The sequence below is a fragment of the Rattus rattus genome, chromosome X, assembly GCF_011064425.1.
Source record: "Rattus rattus isolate New Zealand chromosome X, Rrattus_CSIRO_v1, whole genome shotgun sequence".
Lineage (NCBI taxonomy): Eukaryota > Metazoa > Chordata > Mammalia > Rodentia > Muridae > Rattus > Rattus rattus.
Window position 1 is genome coordinate 26,040,371 of NC_046172.1, and position 21,346 is coordinate 26,061,716.

Genomic DNA, 21,346 nt, shown 5'->3' on the forward strand with positions numbered 1-21,346 from the left:
GATCAGAATGAATGAGAAAAGAATCTATTTCCAATTAGTACTCAGAGTGGTTTGAAAGTTAGAAAGAATGACTATATATGAACTTTTCTAGACTCATCCTGTAACCATTGAAGTTAGTACGTGTTATTTCCTTGGAAACAGAATGTTGGTGGGTAATGTGTTTACAACAAAAATCTTCATTGACTTTCAAGGAAATTTAGTTCAAATGTTGCTTTTTCATGTCCCTTCTTCTAAAAGACTAGGCCAAAGATCCTTCTTTGAGCAGCTGTAGCCCTCTGTATCCAGCTTCATCAATAGCTGTGTGAGTTAGCTTTGGTTCTGCAATGTGCGCTCTAAAGATTTAGTGGCTTTAAACAACAGTCATCTGTCTATTTGCATTTATGATTGAATACTTTGGTCTAGGGTCATCTGGGATGGATGAGTTCTATTTCATGGAGCCATCAGTTGACTCATTTATTTATTTAACAGTCTATTGACAAATAATGCTTCAATTCTCTTGTGCCATCATCACCTCTCTCGTACTGTCACTTGATGATAAAATCACTTTAGTAGTGTTTATCTTTCAAATTGAAGCCTGACACTACTGAGCAATGAGCAAGACATAAGAATCCTAAATATTAATCTAGCTGAATTTTTAAATGTGGCCAGTCTTCATTGACCACATCCATTTTCCAAGACAAGTCATATTCAGGCCTACAATAAACATAAGAGGATTTCAGATCAGTATATAGGTAGAAAATTATCGTTATCATACAAGTTTGTTATATAACACACACACACACACACACACACACACACACACACACACACACACACACACACACACGGCTATCCTGGAACTATGTAGACTTTGTGTATACCCAAACTCACAGAAATCCACCTGCCTCTGCCTCTCGAGTACTGAGATTAAAGGTGTGTACCACGGCATTTTTGTAAAGTGTCTGCCTCATTGTCCTTTATGCCATTGTCAAAGATAAAATTCCACATTCCTTTCTATACCCTGAGTGTTCAAGACAGGGTCTCACATTATTTTGTATGCACAACAGTCCATTTTTATATATGCTCTAAAGAAGAACCAACAACATTTATAGTGTATGAACCAGAATTACTCATTTCAGAAAAATAGAATGAGAACAATTTCAAAAGAATCTTAAGCCTCAGTATACTATCCCCACCACACCTCACCCTACCCAAAACAAAAAATCTCCAACCATATGAGTCTTGGCAGAATTTGATAAGAAGCAGAGCCTGGGTAACTTCTCCCAGTGTCAGCTTTCCTGCAAAGGATGTCAGCAACATTCTTAAACTAAAGTGCCAATGGCATTCCAGCTCTATCCCTAGAGAATTCATACACGTCATCTCCTTGCATATTTTTATCACATATTTCCTACATCAATGATTCTTCAATTTGCTGTGGCTTGGGAAATGGCTGAAGAGAAAGTTTATGAACTCAGATCATTTTGTCAAAGCTTAACTTTCTCCCTGTTTGATATTTTAACCAAGAACTTCAAAAGTACTGATTAGAGAACAGAACTGTTTCCAATCCTTCTCGAATATACTAGTATGACCAACCCACCAATTATTCCAAATAGCTCAGGGTGTACCTGACTTTAATACATATAAGCATCCAAATCTTATTTATTATTGCTCTTAATGCCTTCAGTTGCTCTAACTGCAGTCTCTAGTTAGAAGCATTTTGACAGGGAATAATGCAAAATCAAGCATGGCAAGACTGGTCATTTTTGTTTTAAATTCTAAACTTGTCCTGAGTTTGGCAGCTGCTTGAAATGGTCCATCTGGCCTTAGTTGGCCCAGATGGCTGAAAAGTAAGGGCAAAATGTACTTCTGTAGAAAATGGAACAGCCTATTTAATAATGGCTAAAGACAATTCCTTTCTATCATTGCTCCAACAAGATAGGTATGGATCTCTTAGAGGACACTGAACACTGGTATTGCCACACAGTTTCCCTACTGAAGGGTTCTTTCACTTCTAGAGTCTCTAGACTATAGTCACAAATGACAATTCTAGATTGCCCTGCTATAATCATAAAATGAAATAAAGGAAAATAATTATTTAACCTGCACTGGATATCAAGTCCGCTTGATATCTCACAGCTTTGGATTCATTTCACTCTGCTATGTTGCTGTTGGTCAAGAAGAAAAACAATCCACCCAGCCTGTAGTCAGCCTGCTTCTCTTTCACACTGAAAAAGCTTAGAACACTGTCATTGGAACTAATTCTTAGAAGTTAGCAAAATAACTGGATAGCTTCAAATAGGAAGGTACCTATGTTATTTGATTTTCCTTGTGTTTAGGGGAGAGGGTGAATATCTGAAAACTAAGACAAACAAATGAAAGTAAATGCCAAACATATTTTCATGCATACACACACACACACACACACACACACACACACACACACACACACACACACACACACACACACACCAACTTCTTTTGGCAGAAAGTCAGGAAACTAACTTGAAATCAATAAACATAATTTTCTTACTTGAAGTTCGTGAAACATGATGGAAAACTTTCTGAGACTGTCGCTCTTACCCTAAAAGAGTTAACCTATTTTATAAGTGTTACTCAAATGCAATCAGTGGAGATCCTCGTTGTCTGGAAGGACCTTTACCTCTTCCTCCCTTACCTACTTTATGTGCTTCATAGATTCAGATCAGGATCCTCTTCTGCCTTCAGGCTATTTGCCTGATACTGGTCTGTCTCCCTTTCTTTGCCCTCCTTTCCTTCACTCTCCATCACTGCCATTAAATATCTTAGACATTCTCCTTGATATGGTATTACATTTCACATTTTTTAATCGTCAGCATTCCAACTAACTGCTTCTGCCCTACCAGATTATCAACCCTGGAGGTTAAAGACTGTGTTGTGTTCTTTTGATATCTAGTATAATGCATGGCCCAAAGAAAATATTCATCAGTATTAATCAAATAAGGAAACGGATGAATGAATCACAACCCAAATTATGCCAAGGAAACCACTTGGCTATTTTTACTAATGTTCATTAATTTACTGACTCTTTACTAATTACCTACTAGAAATCAGGTATTGTGCCAAGTTTTAGGTACATGAGCATGAGCCAAGTCAGTGAAGTTCTTGCCTCCCTAGGGATAAAGTCTAAAATTAAGAATGCTTATTTCTAGGTATGACTGTATAGTCACAGGAAATTCTGTTGCCTCAGAATTTATCCTAAGGTGTTACATTACAGGATCACTGTTCACATTTCAGGAGGCAAAGGGTTTTCTACAAGGAACAAACACTGTCTTTAAACAATTGTGCCTATTGCTTCTTTATATTAAGGCTTACACTAGTAGATATGCCAAAGTAGGTGGGGCAAGCAAGAGGCCTCAACCCTATACAAAGCACTATAGGCAATTAAGGAAAGTTGGTAGTAGGAAAAAGAGTCTTCTCTGGGGAAGAGACCACCAATTGGTTATCAAATACTAAATGGTCAGTCCTGAAAACAAAGAGACAAATAACATCATACATACTGGGCAGATTATATTTAGAAATATATATGTATATTCATGGACATATACTCACATAACAATTAAAGAAAATCAAGGTCATGGATTTGAAAGAGAATAAGAAAGGGTAGATTAAAAGATTTAGAAGGAGGAAAAGGAAGACCATCAACATAATCCACTACATAAACAAACTGAAAGATAAAAACCACATGATAATTTCATTAGATGCTGAGAAAGCATTTGACAAAATTCAACACCCCTTCATGATAAAAGTCCTGGAAAGAACAGGAATTCAAGGACCATACCTAAACATAGTAAAAGCCATTTACAGCAAACAAGTAGCTAATATTAAACTAAATGGAGAGAAACTTGAAGCAATCCCACTATAATCGGGGACTAGACAAGGCTGCCCACTCTCTCTCTACTTCTTCAATATACTTCTCAAAGTCCTAGACAGAGTGATCAGACAACAAAAGGAGAACAAAGGGATACAGATTGGAAAGGAATAAATCAAAATATCACTATTTGCAGACGATATGATAGCATATTTAAGTGATCCCAAAACTTCCACCAGAGAATTACTAAACCTGATAAACACCGTCAGCACAGTGGCTGGGTATAAAATTAACTCAAATAAATCAGTAGCCTTCCTCTACACAAAAGAGAAACAAACCGAGAAAGAAATTAGGGAAATTACACCCTTCATAATAGTCCCAAATAATATAAAATACCTCGGTGTGACATTAACCAAGCACGTGAAAGATTTGTGTGATAAGAACTTCAAGCCTCTGAAGAAAGAAATTGAAGAAGATCTCAGAAGATGGAAAGATCTCCCATGCTCATGGATTGGCAGGATTAATATAGTAAAAATGGCCATTTTACCAAAAGCGATCTACAGATTCAATGCAATACCCATCAAAATTCCAATCCATTTCTTCATAGAGTTAGACAGAACAATTTGTAAATTCATGTGGAATAACAAAAAACCCAGGATAGCTAAAACTATCCTCAACAATGAAAGGACTTCTGGCAGAATCACTATCCCTGACCTCAAGCAGTATTACAGAGCAATAGTGATAAAACTGCATGGTATTCGTACAGAGACAGGTAGATAGATAAGCGGAATAGAATTGAAGACCCAGAAATGAACCCACACACCTATGGTCACTTGATTTTTCACAAAGGACCCAAAATCATCCAATGCAAAAAAGAGCATTTTCAGCAAATGGTGCTGGTTCAACTGGAGGTCAGCATGTAGAAGAATGCAGATCGATCCATTCTTATCACCGTGTATAAAGCTTAAGTCCAAGTTGATCAAGGACCTCCACATCAAACCAGATACACTCAAACTAATGGAAGAAAAAGTGGGGAAGCATCTCGAACATATGGGCACTGGAGAAAATTTCCTGAAAAAAACACCAATGGCTTATGCTCTAAGATCAAGAATGGACAAATGGGATTTCATAAAATTGCAAAGGTTCTGTAAGACAAAGGACACTGTTGTTAGGACAAAACAGCAACCAACAGATTGGGAAAAGATCTTTACCAATCCTACAACTGATAGAGGGGTCATATCCAAAATATACAAAGAACTCAAGAAGTTAGACTACAGGGAGACAAATAACCCTCTTTAAAAAATGGTGTTCAGAGCTAAACAAAGAATTCACAGCTGAGGAATGCCGAGAGGCTGAGAAGCATCTAAAGAAATGTTCAACATCTTTAGTCATAAGGGAAACGCAAATCAAAACAACCCTGAGATTCCACCTCACACTAATCAGAATGGCTAAGATCAAAAACTCAGGTGACAGCAAATGCTGGCGAGGATGTGGAGAAAGAGGAACACTCCTCCATTGTTAGTGGGATTGCAGACTGGTACAACCACTCTGGAAATCAGTATGGAGGTTGCTCAGAAAATTGGACATTGACCTACCTGAGGACCCAGCTATACCTCTCTTGGGCATATACCCAAAAGATGCCCCAACATATAACAAAGACACATGCTCCACTATGTTCATAGCAGCCTTATTTATAATAGCCAGAAGCTGGAAAGAACCCAGATGCCCTTCAACAGAGGAATGGATACATAAATGTAGTACATCTACACAATGGAATACTACTCAGCTATCAAAAACAATGACTTTATGAAATCCATAGGCAAATGGATGGAACTGGAAAATATCATCCTGAGTGAGGTAACCCAATCACAGAAAAACACACATTGTATGCACTCATTGATAAGTGGATATTAGCCAAAATGCTCGAATTATCCTAAATGCACAGAACACATGAAACTGAAGAAGGATGACCAAAATGTGAATGCTTCATTCCTTCTTTAAAAGGGGAACAAGAATACCCTTGGCAGGGAATAGGGAGGCAAAGTTTAGAACAGAGACAGACGGAACACCCATTCAGAGCCTGCCCCACATGTGGCCCATACATATACAGCCACCAAACTAGATAAGATGGATGAAGCAAAGTGCAGGCTGACAGGAACCGGATGTACATCTCTCCTGAGAGACACACACAGAATATGGCAAATATGTAGGCGAATGCCAGCAGCAAACCACGGAACTGAGAACGGGACCCCCCGTTGAAGGATTCAGAGAAAGGACTGAAAGAGCTTGAAGGGGCTTGAGACCCCATATGAACAACAAAACCAACCAACCAGATTTTCCAGGGACTAAGCCACTACTCAAAGACTATACATGGACTGACCCTGGGTTGCAACTGCTTAGGTAGCAATGAATAGCCTAGTAAGGGCACCAGTGGAAGGTGAAGCCCTTGGTCCTGCCAAGACTGAATCCCCAGTGAAGGGGATTGTTGTGGGGAGGGAGGTAATGTGGGGAGGATTGGTAGGGGAACACCCATATAGAGGGTGAGGCGGAGGAGTTAGGGGGATGTTGGCCTAGAAACCGGGAAAGGAAACTGGGAAATAACAATTGAAATGTAAATAAGAAATACCCAATTTAATAAAGATGGAGGGAAGAAAAAAAGGAGGAAAAGGAATGGAGAAATGTTGAAATTATATTATAACCTCAAAAATAATAGAAAAAATTACATAAAATTAACTAATTGAATTAATGGAATTTTGTGATGGTGTCAGTGCTGTAACATCCTTCCTATTCTCCTAAAGAGGGGGGAGAAGATGTAAGATGTTTCACTCCCAACAATCTATGGATTCCTCAAGTGTCCTCTATGAACAAGGAAGACCGAGACAAATGGATGTGTTCAACGGCATTGATTGCAAAAGAGCCAGATCATTGCCTATTCAGATCCTATGGATCTTAACTCATTCATAAGATAACCTATTAAAAGCACAAGAATATGCATACATGCAAACATATACTTTGTATGTCACAAGTATGATCAATCTTGGCTTATCTTATTGTCAACATGACTAATGTTGCCAATGATGTGTCATCTAAAACTTTGGTGCCTTCTGTTCATAAGGGTCTTTATGAATATTCTAATATAATCTGCCAACCCAGTGCACAGTCCTTTCTACTACAGTATGAATGGAAAAAATAACAATAACTATAAAAAAATCTGTGTCTACCATGTGTGAACCTGAATAAACTATTTATACAGGTAGTGCTTCGTCTTGTCCTCAATTAATATTTGAAAAGGGCAACTAAAGATGTTCTTATTTTAGAAATGAGTAAGTAGGGTTAGAGATGTGGGGAAGAATATTTGCCCCAGGATTGAAATCCAGGCATGCCTACATTTTATAATGTATCATTATACACGTGTTCTAAACTTTTCAGGGTCCACTGAAATACTTTAGGAAAGGGGACACGGTCTATGATATTAGACAAGTCACATATCTTTATAGCACATACCATATTATCACAACATTTCCATTTTATTAAAATCTAGCCATTGCACTCATGTACTCTGTGCTACCCAAGCTTCATGAAATCTTTCCAACCCATGCTAATGCAAGAAATCCCAATGAAACTCAGTGGTTCACACAATAAATAAAGACATCAAAGTAGATATTAGGCTTGTTGGGGAAAACTAGTTTCAGGAGGAGAGGGGGATGCTGAAAGAGGATACTGGGGAGTTGACAATGACTAAACCTTACTATGTGTATTACAAAATTGTCAAAAAATAAAAAATAGAAATACTTTTGAATGGTTTATGTAAAATTCCATCCTTATATTCCATACTGGGTATGCTTTATAATATACATCATCTCATGTGGGAAGGTCATGAATGTTCATTGATTTGCTAATCAGCAGTGAGGACACACTACTCACCCAATTTCAGGCACACATATTTGAGGTACTAAGGTTAACACAATGAGAATGACAAAGTGTTTGCATTCATGGTATACGCATGTTGTTGATTATCATCCTGTTCATCTTCCTCCACTCGCTCTACTCAAAACATTCGATATAGTCACATGTGAATGTATTTATTACCACCATATTTATATAAGCAGGAGAGAAGCAATGGAGACTTCAATTGGCTGTTACTAAGTCCTTAGAGATCGATCATGGTGTAAGCATATGCATCAGTGAGAGTGTGCTTGCCTAAGGTATGGAAGAAAGACTAGGTTCGGTCTTTGTCGCTGCAATAAAGATAATTCATAATAGATTTTTAAGGTCATAAGAAATGATATAGCATAGAATGACATAAAGCTTGGACTTGAGTTCTCTATGCATACAAATAAGGAGGCCTGTCCACAAATATAAACAGAATTAAAGGTAAATAACATACATTAATTACTTCATAATGGTATGTACCGGACAGTTAATATTAGTGCTGCTTCTATCTTTCCATAAGCATGTAAAATGTATGTGTGTATTGAGTACAGAGTGTCAAAGTAGGCCCTGGAGCACCTAGACTAGTAAAAACTTGACCCTATGATGAGGAGCTGTAGTGTTTATAAATCAATGGATATTTATGTATATGTATAAGTAAGTATAGGATCAGGATTTTTCATTTTCCATGATTTGTGCTTTAATCTTGCTTTAATGTCTCTCCATCATACATATGAGTCATATCTCTTCATGGTCGGTTGGTCATGTTTAATAATAGTAAAAAAAAAGTGTAGCAGGAAAAGTCTACTCATGGCAAAAAGGTTAACTACTATGTGTTCAAACTGAAGTATAAAATTATTTTAAATTATACCCTCTTGGTTTATCTATCTGAGTTTCTCATTGTCTCTATAGAAAAATATCACTGATTGGTGCCCATATACTTAGTAATAATTTTGCCTATTGATAGAGAATCATAATAGCTCCATCAAGTGAACTACACATTTACAAAACTGAAAATCTCATTTTACAAGGAAGTGATGACTCTTCTCATCGCAATGGGCAGTTGGAAGCTAAATGTCTTATGTTTTGACATTGTCTGCTCACAATTTGTCACCAATACTTTAGCTGTCTGTTAAACTGTAAAACCTGTTTGTGCCTCCTGAAGTTTAATGGTGTGCAATGATAGTAGTAATAGCGAGAGAGAAATAAGCAAATGAACCTGTTTGGCATGAGGGCATCGACTAGATTAGAATTTCTATTAACTAAAATGGAGCCATGATTATGTAGTTGAAAAAGTCACGAGTATTTATGACATCTGTATTTCAATAGGCATACGACACAAGTACGTTTTTCTATTTGCTATTCCACAAAATGCTTCAAAAGATGTCAGAGATAGGTCACCTGCTTCCGTTGGAATATAAAATCCTCATATTTATCTTCAGAAGTGTGAGACTTAATTAAGCTGCACAATTAATTTCCTGTTATTTACTCCATCTATGTTATAGCCACAAGCCTCAACTATATTGTGACCTTATGTTGCAAACACCAGCGATAACATGGAACACACTCTAATATTTCTCATCACATTAAATACAACACAACTGAACATAAGCTCAAGCCAAAAAATGAAAAGGGATTACATCCCAATTATATTATGGAACTGGATTTTGGAGAGACCATTCAATCACCATGAGACTGAGTGTGCTGAATGCTAAGTTGAATTGACACTCTCAGAAAAGCAAAGCCAATGGTGCAATGTAATCTTCAACATGAGAAAACACATACGGACAATTTAGGGAACTGGGGCATTTCAGAAGAAGGACATGTTTCCTTATCTAAGCACTATTTGCTCCAGCAGAAGGCCCTTCTTACAGAAAAGTAGACCTGAGGATCTACTGTCAGAGCTTGATACTCTCAAACTCAGCATTTGATTTTCCTAATGGACTCATCTTTCCAACAGCATAGTTGAATGGCAAAATTTCTGTTCTCACAGAATTTTGTTTTCTACAAGACCTTTGGAGAGCCTCTCAGGCCACTTGTTGCCAAGTGAAGTTATTTCTTACCTTTGGAAGAGATGCCCTGGAACCTGAACTCTGGGTAGTCATTGTCAGGACGGTTGTGATGCCAAGGGCAACCCTGGCAGGAGCTGCATCCATGTTTATCCAAAAGGAGACCCAGGACAAAATGACTATCAGCAGGCTGGGGATATACATCTGGATCAAATAATAGCCCATCTGGCGTTCCAGGTGAAACTTGACCTCAATGCAGGTAAACTTGCCTGGAAGCAGAAAAGTATCATTTGACATCTTATTTGAACTAATTTTCCCCATTCTACTCTCCTATTTTTTTTAAAGTAAAGAACATTGCAAACAAATTGCAAAGACTGTGGACAAATGCTCACCCTACACAATCAATTCCTACTTTTTGAATTCTTCTAGTAATGGAAATGATAGTGTAAGCATGAGAGAGCTAAAAAGCCTTCATACAGAAATCATATGATTGGATATGTTACAGATTTTTCTACATAGAACTCTTGCATTTTTGTGACTGACAAAAATTTTCAAAAATGTTTGTGTTATATGTAATACATACAACGTTGTGTGCAACCATTAATATATACTATGTAACATATAACCTATCATGTGATATGAAACAATTTTAAGCAATCAGGTGTGAGAGAGAGACAGAGAGATAGAGAGAGAGACAAAGAGCATACTTGTGTTGGAATTCATGTGTGTTCATGCATGTGAAAGCCAGAGGTCAACCTCAAGTAACATTGTTCAAATACCTTCCACCTTGAGATTTGAGGCAGTCTCTTGGCTGGCTACCTGGGTCTACTTTCCCAGTGCTTAAGCTATAAGCACATGTCATCATTCCCTACATCCTCGGGACTGAACTCAGGTCTACACACTTGCATGACAAGCACTCTACTGATTAAACTGTCTCCCTAACCCCTCGGTACCTTCTGAGAAGCAAAAAGAACATCCTGAGTGTTTGAATAGTTGTATGTCTTTTTATTCTCAATGGTAAAACCAAGGGTACCTTTAGAGAGTATATGTACACTCTTTATTTTGTTGAGGAAACTTTCTAGCTTTTTGGGAATTGCTTGAAAACTTTAGTGTATTCATTCCTAGAAACTGTAGTGTTGCTCCATCTATCAATAAAAGAGTGCATAGGAAGGTACTCCAACTTTTAACATTAAAACATATTTATTAAGAAATGGATGTTCTTGCCTCTTTCCACATTTTTCTCTCCTTTATTGACTTTGAGTTAGACCTTGGAAAGTCATTTGGATTATTCCCTACAAAGATATAAGCATGGGTTTAAGTCTTAGAAGAATACCTTGGAACTGGGTTTTAGTTACTTCCTAAGAAGTCACTCTTAGCTGCTGTGGAATGTTTTACACACAGGGGACCCAAGGCAGTTTGTGTTGTCTATCTCTCTACCATCACACTTCATGTTATCACAAGACCAGAGCATTTGAAATAAAAGACATCGGCTTTCCTTGTCACATATAATCTTCCAGGCAACAAGAGAAGCCCACTACCCCAACCGTGCCCACCCCAAAAATCTTTCAGTGCTAAAGATAGCACCTGACTTTAGAGCCAGCAGAATTCTCTCCAGATGATTCTTACTGAGACTGGGATTGCTCTCCAGGCCTGCAGAGCACATCTCTATTTCTGGGTTTCCACAGAACCTGTGTCATTATCACTTTCTTCCACTAAGGCCATGAGTGCAAATTGACCTGAGAAGGCAATGTAAAGAGTGGATACGAAGAACAGCCAAGATTTTATGTTCTCTGCACTACTAGTGAGGTCTTCTACACCTTTCCTTAGACTCATTTGACTGCGGGCTCTCAGTAAAAGAAGGGCAAAAGATTCCTAATTCTTCTCTGTTGGAGGGAGATGATCTGCTGCACTCGCAAGCCTATCCTACGGGGTATGAGAACTATACTTGTTGAGGGTTCTCTAAGTTCGATTCACTTCATAAATGTGCAACTATTAAGATAATAGGATAGCTGATCTCAAATACAAATGGACACCTCTTGGTTTTAGCACGTGAAAGAAAACCTTACCAGTGTTGTAATGCTTTGTGCAATAGCCGAGTTCCTTCTCTTCTTTCAAAATAAACTGAGGCAGGGTGAGTCCTTCAGCAACTTGTACTGGACCGTCACTTAACCACTCAAATATCAGGTCATTCATGGTGTACCCAACTGGAGGAAACAAGTAGTAACATACAATGTTATCTTTTCTAGGAAACTCTGAAATGTAACAACAGAGATGGGCAAGCAGGGGAATCATAGGAGCTGCTCTAGTCATCATAACTATGTGTCATCAGAAGCAGAGAAACTGAACACAGCAAGTTACTGCTGATTAATTTTTTGTGTGTATGACAAGAGAAAGGAATCTGTAGAATCTTTTATCTCCAGCTTCTTTATTCACTAACTCTCTCTGAAGAACAAACAAGTAAACAAGCACAAAACCCTTTGAAGAATTTTAACTTCCTTGAAAGAGCGCGTTGGGTGGCAGTTCAATAAAATAGTCAAATCATGATTGCCTGTCTTGGTATTTCAAGCAAAAACCGCTTCTTTGAAATATTTAATGAGGTGAATTTATACCTCGGCCTATACAAAATATTACCATTGCCACGTTTGACCTCTTCTGGAGACTTTGTTAATTACTGAAAATGGTAAATTCTCAGTCATTTTTATCAAGTGTGAAGGGCTAAGGGCAAGTCATTTAAGAGAACCTTGTATGATGTGTGAACCTAGAGGAGCTGGGGGTTGTATCACAGTTGATGCAGCTCTTACTTAATATGGACAGGGTCCTACTTTCAATCCCCAGCACCACCTAAATAGCAAGTGGTGGCATATGCCTGTGGACCCAGAACTTGAAAAGTGAAGGAGGGATGAAGGATGGATGATCAGATGTTCTTGATTATCCTTGATTACAGAGCCATGCTAGGCTGCACGTGACCATAGCTCAAAACAAAAACAAACCCCACAAGAAGTTATATATTCTAATGCATTGCTAAATTGACCCACTCATTATTCACACAAAACAGGTTCCTTATTTTGTAAAGTCCTATTGTTATATTACTAGAATCAACGAAATCACAGAAAGTATGGTAGCTAACAGTTCTGTAAACCAAAGTTCGCTCTTTCTCTCCCGGAGTCTGCCCAATTTGGGTCATTATTTGTCAATTTGCCTGCATATGGCTGCATCCCAGAAACAGACAGCTAGTCTTATTTTCACTCATTATTTCTCTGCCCTCCTTGTTTTTGCGTTTTATTTTGTTTGATATTTAAACTATGGAAATCAGACTGATAAGGACAAAGAAAATTTCATGAAGATTGGGTTGGCTAATAACTGTAGCGTATTTATTAAGTTTATAAATTCTTATTCTTGCTTACTACACCAATCCTACCTCGAAATCAATGGCAAATTTATTTGGTGTCTAGCTTCTTTGGAACACCTTAAAAGCAAAAATGTAGAAAGCATCAAAGTTGAATGTGAATATGGACTGTCCACAGAAGTAATGGATAACCAATCTCTTCCACTGCTAATCTGTGCAAACATATCCTAATTACCTCCAACGAATATATAAAGGGACAGAACAAATCTACAATTTGAAGCTTTTATGCCTTAGAAGAGTCTCCATTGATATATCTGAGTCCCGGTTTACAGAGAAAATGCAATGGTTGGATGGAGGCTAGGAAGCTATAGGATAGTAGAAGAGACACTCGTTATGTGTAAAAAGTTATTCTCAACCTTCTTCTCAAGAGATAAGAAATATAGAATAAATAAATACATACAACACATAAATAAAAAGTCTCGTTTTATCTCTGATAACATCTGATAACAAAAAAAGATTTGCTATTTTCTGTATTTTTATCAGAAGTTTCAAGGGACATATGTAGTGACTTTAAGTGATCAGAAAGAAGCCTGTCATTTCTTTTTAAAAAGGTATTCCATGAGTCTTTCTACACTTATTATTTTTATAAACCAAGAAGTTAAAATATTTTCTGTCCCCTGCCTCATTAAATCTCCTAAAAATCTCTGTGAGTCAGTAGCACTTATGATTATTTTTTTGGATTCTGTAAACAGAGAAACTGACAAGAGCAAGCCAGAGGAAATTTCATGTCTCTTAACAGAAAATCCCATTACCAGGCATGAGTAACTTATGGGCGCGTAATAAAATTTCATTGGCAGCAGTCAGAGGATAAAGGGACAAAGTGATGGCATTCCCTAGCCCGTTTTATCATGTCCTAGTGTATCCATTACCTATCTGAAAGAAAATGCCAACTCTCTTATTCCTTGTCCAACTTATGCCTTTCAGCCTTCTATTCATATAATGCTGAGGGGATCAAAGCCAGGGCCTTGAGCATTTTAGGCAATCACACTTCTGCTGAGCTTCACTCCTAGTGCCTCCCCTCTTTGAATCCATCTATGGTGAAGGGCTTTATTTTTTGTTTCCAAAGCAATCATCCCTTCCTTCCAGTATCCTTTTGGGTTCATTGGTCTCTATGAGTAAAAGACAGAAAGAAAATTTTCTGATTATAATGAGTCTTTATAAAGGTGAGGTGGCTAACAACCATAATTATGCAAGGGAAAATTCATTCTATAAAAAAAATCTGGCTAAATCAAACTTGGGTGAGTTTTTTTTTTCTTTTTTGAGAAAGGGAAATTTATTTAACATCTTGAACTAAAAGATTTCCTTGTAGGATTGATAATGAATTTCTCCTATTAAATACCAATTCTCCATTAAGACCTTCCATGTTGGTAAATTGGTTGAGCGAGTCAGTGGTTACAACAAGCAAGTGGTAAATTAATAATGATGACTTACAACTCTCCAGCTGCATTGTACAGGTCTGGACATCCATTGGAAAGTTCTTCAGGTCCATGGGACAGGATAAAGTCAAGGTGAGTCTTAAAAAAGAATGTGAACTCTACTTTAAAATCTGTGAAATGTAACATTTGAAAGACAAAAAGTCCATAACACCAAAATATGTTGATTCAGAAATTTAAAGGTCTCAGGTCAACCTTACTTTGTTTTTAATGTGAAGAAGTATCCATTTTAACAACAACATATCTTCCCATTTCATTAAGCCATTCTCTCTATTTTTCCAACTGCCAGATTCTGATGTATTTCTTATCTTGATTCCAAGCTCCCTCCTAACAATGAAGTACTAGTCTCAAGTAAAAAATGTTATTATCTGAACAATGTGCTCCAACCACAATGATGAACAAAAAGACGTAAAGTTTGGAATATTTTAGAGTTGCATCATTGCGCGCACGCGCGCGCGCGCGCACACACACACACACACACACACACACACACACACACATGTTTGTGTGTGACTGTGTAAGTATATACACCATAATGAGAAGGAATAAATAATGCTTCTTCTGTCAAATGGTCAGATACTTGGCTTCACAGACTTTTAATTTATTAGTCCACATGGATGAATTAGCAATTTATGCAGCATTCATTATAGGATAGTTATAGAACAAGTAATCTTTGAGTAAAAAAAAAAAATTCACGATAGTGGGTTGCACAGTCTCTGTTTCTCTGCTTCTACTGGAGGCAACTCCAACCTCTTCCCCCATGCAACTTTCCTGAGTTCCAGTCAACTCTACCTAGGCCTTAAATCAGGATATTCAATGAGCTGATGTTTCCTTCTTATCATTTTCCTTTGGATTTCTCATGTGAATGGTGCATACCTCTTGCTTTGAAATTCTTTGTACTTTAAAGATTCAAGGAAAGAAATTAGAAATGATAATCAACAGAGCAAGGTTCCCTTCTTGACACTGCCTATAATTATATTGTACCCAGAGCAAGATATTAAAACTTGTTAAACACTAGTTCCTCACTGATGAAGTCAGGAAGTAGGAGATATGACGTTTATTCTTATTTGACTCTAATTCGAGAACTACTTCTAGAACAGCTCCAAGTTTTGTATCTTTATTATTTTTCATATCCAAAGATCTGTGTGGCTGCCGGGTAATTACCCCAGTTCCCCTTCCCATTATGCTCCTTCTCAACTCCCCACCTAAATTGTTTCTCTTTATTTCCTATGGTTCGCTTTGTAGTCTATTCAAGCACAAACAAATTGTAGCACACAGTTGAAAGAAAGGAAAGAATTGAGATTTGAAGTGAGGATAGGGATTCCATGTTAATGGTTGTCAAATGCATTAAAATACAGCAGCGAGGAGACAAGTATGTCACAAAGCAACAATTCTGGGAAAATATATTCAGTCATGGAAACAACTGCACTCTGTGTTAAAAGTAGATATTTCTAACTTCAGGAAATATTTGTGATTTTTATTTAATTTTGTTTTTATTTACCCCTATTTGATGTGGTGTCTTGTATTTGAAAAAAGTATGGCTCACTGAAATATTCATAAAAATCAAATTATCAGCCAACTCATTTCAGAAATGAAAATGTGTCTTTTCAAAGCAAAAGCTGAAAGGTAAAACTAGAAATTTTTATTTTATGCAGTATTTTCTTACTATAATCTCATCAAATCTAGTGCTGTGTCTCATTACCGAATGAATAGGCTGTCTTTCGAAAGGCATCCCTAGAATTCAAGCACCGTGATTGCAAAGGAAAGGGTGGATTAAAATATCCATCTGGCTTAAAATATAACCTTTAGACATAAAAAGTATACACACACACACACACACACACACACACACACACACACAGATTTTCCTGTATGAAGTCTTGTTTTGAAAAAAAATACAGTTTTCTTAGTATTGCCTATCATGGGCCCTTCAAAGTAAGGACAATAAGAAAAAAAACAACATCTCTAGCTAGTGGAATAAACAAATAAATAATGGTTTTAAAACATAGATAATGGTGACACACAAAAAATCCATGATCTTAAATTAATTTAATTTTCTTTTCTATTTTTCAAAAAGGACAATATTTTTCATAAAAGAAAAATAGTCCGGTTCTTCTCTGACTTTTTTCTTATAAATAAGACTATGAACAAGTGCAAGCCTTAAGTAGGCAAAAAGAAGTAGTTTTATGTGAGACTTATTGCACAATGCTTTGAATTTAGTAATGTTTTATACATTTCAAAATTGCTGAGAGTAAATTCCAAATGTTTGTTATGAATAGATTAATTAGCTTCATTTAGTTACTCTATATCTTATTCCTAAGCCCTAACATCACTTTTGCTTCACAATTATACACACACACACACACACACACACACACACACACACACACACATTTCAATTTGAAAAAGAAAAACTAGAATGTTTGGCATACAGTAATAATCAGATGGTGTAGATAATTACAGTGAGTCAACACCAGAAAATCTGGAAAGATCATTCTAATGTTGAAAGCTTTACCTTTGATAAGTTAAAATATAATAATAGAACTGGGTGTAGTTTAAAGACTACACAGTTGCTATTGTGACAACTTCTTTTGTGATTTGTACAGTCTTTGTCTATGCACCCACTGGACTCTGACCTCTTCCCAGTAGAACTTTCCTGAGTTCCAGACAGCTATCAGACAGAAAACACACAGGAGGCACATAAATGCTTGCTTGCTCAGTCTTCTTACTCTCACTAAATGTCTATGGCCTCTGGGAATTTTGTTCGTTTTTTTTGTACAAAAAGGACCAGGTGCTTCTTTGAATATGTACGGATGTATGTGTTTATGGACAGTAGGGAGATGAATGGTAATGCTTTAAGATGGTAATGCTTTAATGTCCATTAACAGATATCAAAAGGAAGCGGGCAGTCCTTAGTTCATTGGCTTTAGGTAGAATGGTCTTAGTATTTCAGGTTATGTAGAAGGGAATGAATTTGGCATGTTATTAGCAGTGTCTGCTGATGTGTAATTTAAGTTTCAAAATGATTTGGAAAACTACTTGAATTTGAACTAAAGTACTCGTGAAATCCACCAAATTTATTACATTTTTGTTAATAACTTTTTTGTTTTGTTTTTTAGAATAAACTTATATAGGGCATTTTCTGAATCGATACAAAATAATATGTAGTTTTTTTATTATTTAAATCACATTTAATCCTTTCCATAAAAAATGTGGTGATAGTTATTTTGGGAGGTTCTGGTCAGCAAAGAAAGCACAGGGATTGTTCTTGGATGATGTGAGTGTTACTAATCTGGGTTAGAATGTTTATCACTAAAGTAGTTATAAATCTAAAAAGTCATCAAACGGCAATTTTGGGTTCCTGGCATTTTACTCTGTTCAATATATATGCCAAAGGAAAGGGGGTGATAAAGAAGAAACCAATTTTAGTCCTCCAGATGCATGTTAAACCAGACCTCATAAATTTGGGACTCTGTAATTCATGCAGGACCAATTAGATTTTACAGTCTCCTCCCATTTGCTTGTCCAACAACATGATTTAAGAAAGCACACAGCTGCTAACCCTCTGTTTGACTACGGTGCTCATTGCGGTCCAAATGTAAAACCTGTCTTAAAAGAAATGTACATATGCAAACGACAAAAATAAAATGTCACCCAGTGAGCTCTCATCTGAGGCAGGATTCAGGGATAGTTTCATGTTTGTGGGGAATTTTTCTCAGTATGTTCAGTCATCTGTGCTGCTAATAAAATTCTGTGTCCCGGTGGGATTGTTAGATCTGACACAAAGGCAGGAGTAATTACTTGAGAGTTTCTCTGCTCTCTGAATAAATGAGCAAGCAAGAGCGTTTTCAAAAATTCGACATGTCCTAGCAAATGGGCCATACAGATGATATAGTTATTATGCCTCCCTCTCGGCACTGGTTAGTTTTTAATGTCAACTTGACCCAAGCTAGTGTCATCTGAGATGGAACAATCTCAATAAAAAATGCCTCCATAGGACTGACCTGTATGTAAGTCTGTAAGACATTTTCACCAGTAATGATTGACATAAAAGGACTTAGGTTACTGTGGTGGAGGCTAAACAAGGCACGAATCATAAATCAGAAAGCAGCATGCCTTCAAGGCATCGGCATCCATCAGTTCCTATCTTAAGGTTCTTCCTTCATATCTCTGGAGGAGGGGCTACAAGCTGTAAACCAAATGAACTCTTTTCCTCCCCAAGTTGCTTTTGTTCACTGTGTTTTATCACAGTGATAGATACACTAACTGAGGTAGCATTATCGCACCACATTCCACAATATAACCCATTCTCTTTTTTGAGAACATAAGGATCGCCATACTGGAAGTTTTAGAACTGCTAAAGTGTTCCTATCAGTAACTTGAAATTTCTAAACCATGCGACGGTTTGGTCTTTGATTGATTTTACAGGATACATTGAGAGTTAAGCAAGGTTGTTGTCCTGAGCCATCTAGAACGTAAAAGTGGAGGTATTCTAGGGACAAGTTAGAAGTCAAAAGTGCATCATTAGGAGCTAGGGTGGTAGTTTACACATAAAGAATAATTTTTCTTCCAGAGGATCAGATTTTGATTTCCTGCCTCCATATGTCAGCTCACAACTCAAAATTCACATAGGCAAAACATTCACACACATAAAATAAAATAAATTAATCCCACTCAAAGTATTTCATTAATAAGGCTCACACATTGAGAAAGGGAGTGAAAAAGTGAGAGGGAATTGTAGATTAAAACGTTCTGCTAACTTGATTATCTTTAGCTTTTCCAGTTTTATTCTTTGGTGGATATGAGCATCATCTGCAAGGCATTTGTGAGAATTCCCATTCTTGGTACTTTTAATGAGAAGTCTAGGTAGGGCTGATGCCATCACCTAGGCTACTTTAAGAAACACTTCTTCGCACGCATCAGTGGATTTTTGGTGCCTCCAGATTCTAATGTTTATAAGTTTATCAGAGGTGATGACCGCTGGGCTATTTATCAAGATAGGGAACATGCAAAATGCTATTGGATAACATGAAACATCCATGATAATCTCTTTAATGTGTCTCACTTATTCTACTCAAAATCAGTGACTATATTAAAGACTTTATGAAAAAGTTTTAAAAAAAGAAACATTACCTCACACTTCCCAAGGGATGACTTCATGCCAAATAATAAACTTAAACAAACAATGGTTTTGTAAAGTAAAGAAGGGAGAGCTTGTGAGTGAAATCTGAAACTTTTCGGGAGCATTAGCTTTATCTTTGGTAAATATCACTTTCTTTTTCACACCAGGGTAAGTCACACAGCTCTACGTAGGCTGCTATGTGATTAGGACAGTTCTATCTATTAGGATAATGAGACAAGAGGGAGACAAGCCAGGTCATCCTAGACAACATGTTGGCAGAGTCTGGGCAACAAAGCCAAGATTAGTTTGTTGTCAACCAACAATATTGTGAGAGCTTAAGAACACTGGAGATCTGCTGGTAAGTTAGCAGTTAGGAAGAGGAGCTGGTGTAAGTAAGATTCTACCTGGGCCAGAAGTGAATATACCAAGAGTTTGGCAATATTTGCAGGCCACCTTATGTCAAACACTTGAAATGAGATACTTTCTGAGCTGTGATCATTGCACCTTTATTCCTAATAGCCAGAAATGGGAAACAACCTAGATGTCCCTCAACAAAAATAAAAAGAAAATGTGGTACATTTACAAAATGGAGTATTGATCAGTTATTAAAAACAATGGTATCTTGAAATTTATAGCAATGGATGGAACTAGAAAAGATCATCCTGGGTGAGGTAACCCAGACCCAAAAGGACAAGCATGGTGTGTACTCATATATAAGTGGCTATTAGATGTAAAGTAAAGGATGATGGTGCTACTATTCACAGTCCCAGAGGGACTAAGCAACAGAGAGGGTTCAAGAGGTACTCATAGATTTCCCTGATAAGGGAAAACAGAAAAGATTTCTTTTTTGGGTTAACTAGAGGCAAATGTGATGGAAACATTAGATTGGAGATCAGGAAAAAATACTGGGAGAGATGGAATTGGGGGGTATTTGGGGGCAATGTAGAAACCTAGTGCAATCGAAATTCCCTGGAATTTAAAAGAGTAAACCTATTGAAGTTTTCTAGTAATAGCATTTTTGCAGGATCCCTAATAATGGGAGTAGGGGTATCTTTGACTCTTTCCTGTCTTTGGGATATTTTTTTTCCTACTGGATCACCTCATCCAGGTTTGGTATGAGGGTTTATGGCTAGTCTTATTATAAGTTGTTAATACCCTGTTTGGTTGATGACCCTGGGAAGCCTACTATTTTGTTTGTTTTTGAAGGGAAGCAGAGAAAGAGTAAGCCTAAGGGAGAAGTTTGAATGGGAGGTGTGAAGGGGCATAAGAAATGTTGGTCAGGATTTAATATATATAAAGAATGAAAATTAAAAAAAAATTTCTTCAATGGAATCACACTTTGGCATGGGACTAGTTAATAACTGAGAATTTATTATCCAACTTTTTTGAGGCAAGGTATCAGTGTGTAATCCTGACTGGACTAGAGCCTGCCATGTAGACCAGGCTAGTCTCAAACTCACAGAGATCTGCCTGCCTCTTCTGCCAAGTACTGCAATTAAAGGCCTTCACATCACACCCGGTATTCTTCAACTTTAAAGAAGCTTTATTCAATTATTCATTTAAAGAACCGTATTTTCCCTGACCTAAACAATCATTTTGATAACATAAATGAAACTTCTA

At 37.1% G+C, this 21,346-nt stretch overlaps 1 protein-coding gene across 1 annotated transcript in view; it reads right to left on the minus strand.

The window, feature by feature from the left end:
• Glra2 (glycine receptor alpha 2) overlaps positions 1-21,346 on the minus strand; it is a 220,317-nt gene that overhangs the window by 126,145 nt on the left and 72,826 nt on the right. Inside the window, 3 exon segments of the mRNA XM_032889979.1 lie at positions 9,820-10,034; positions 11,832-11,969; positions 14,603-14,685. Coding sequence (XP_032745870.1) covers positions 9,820-10,034; positions 11,832-11,969; positions 14,603-14,685 — 436 coding nt within the window.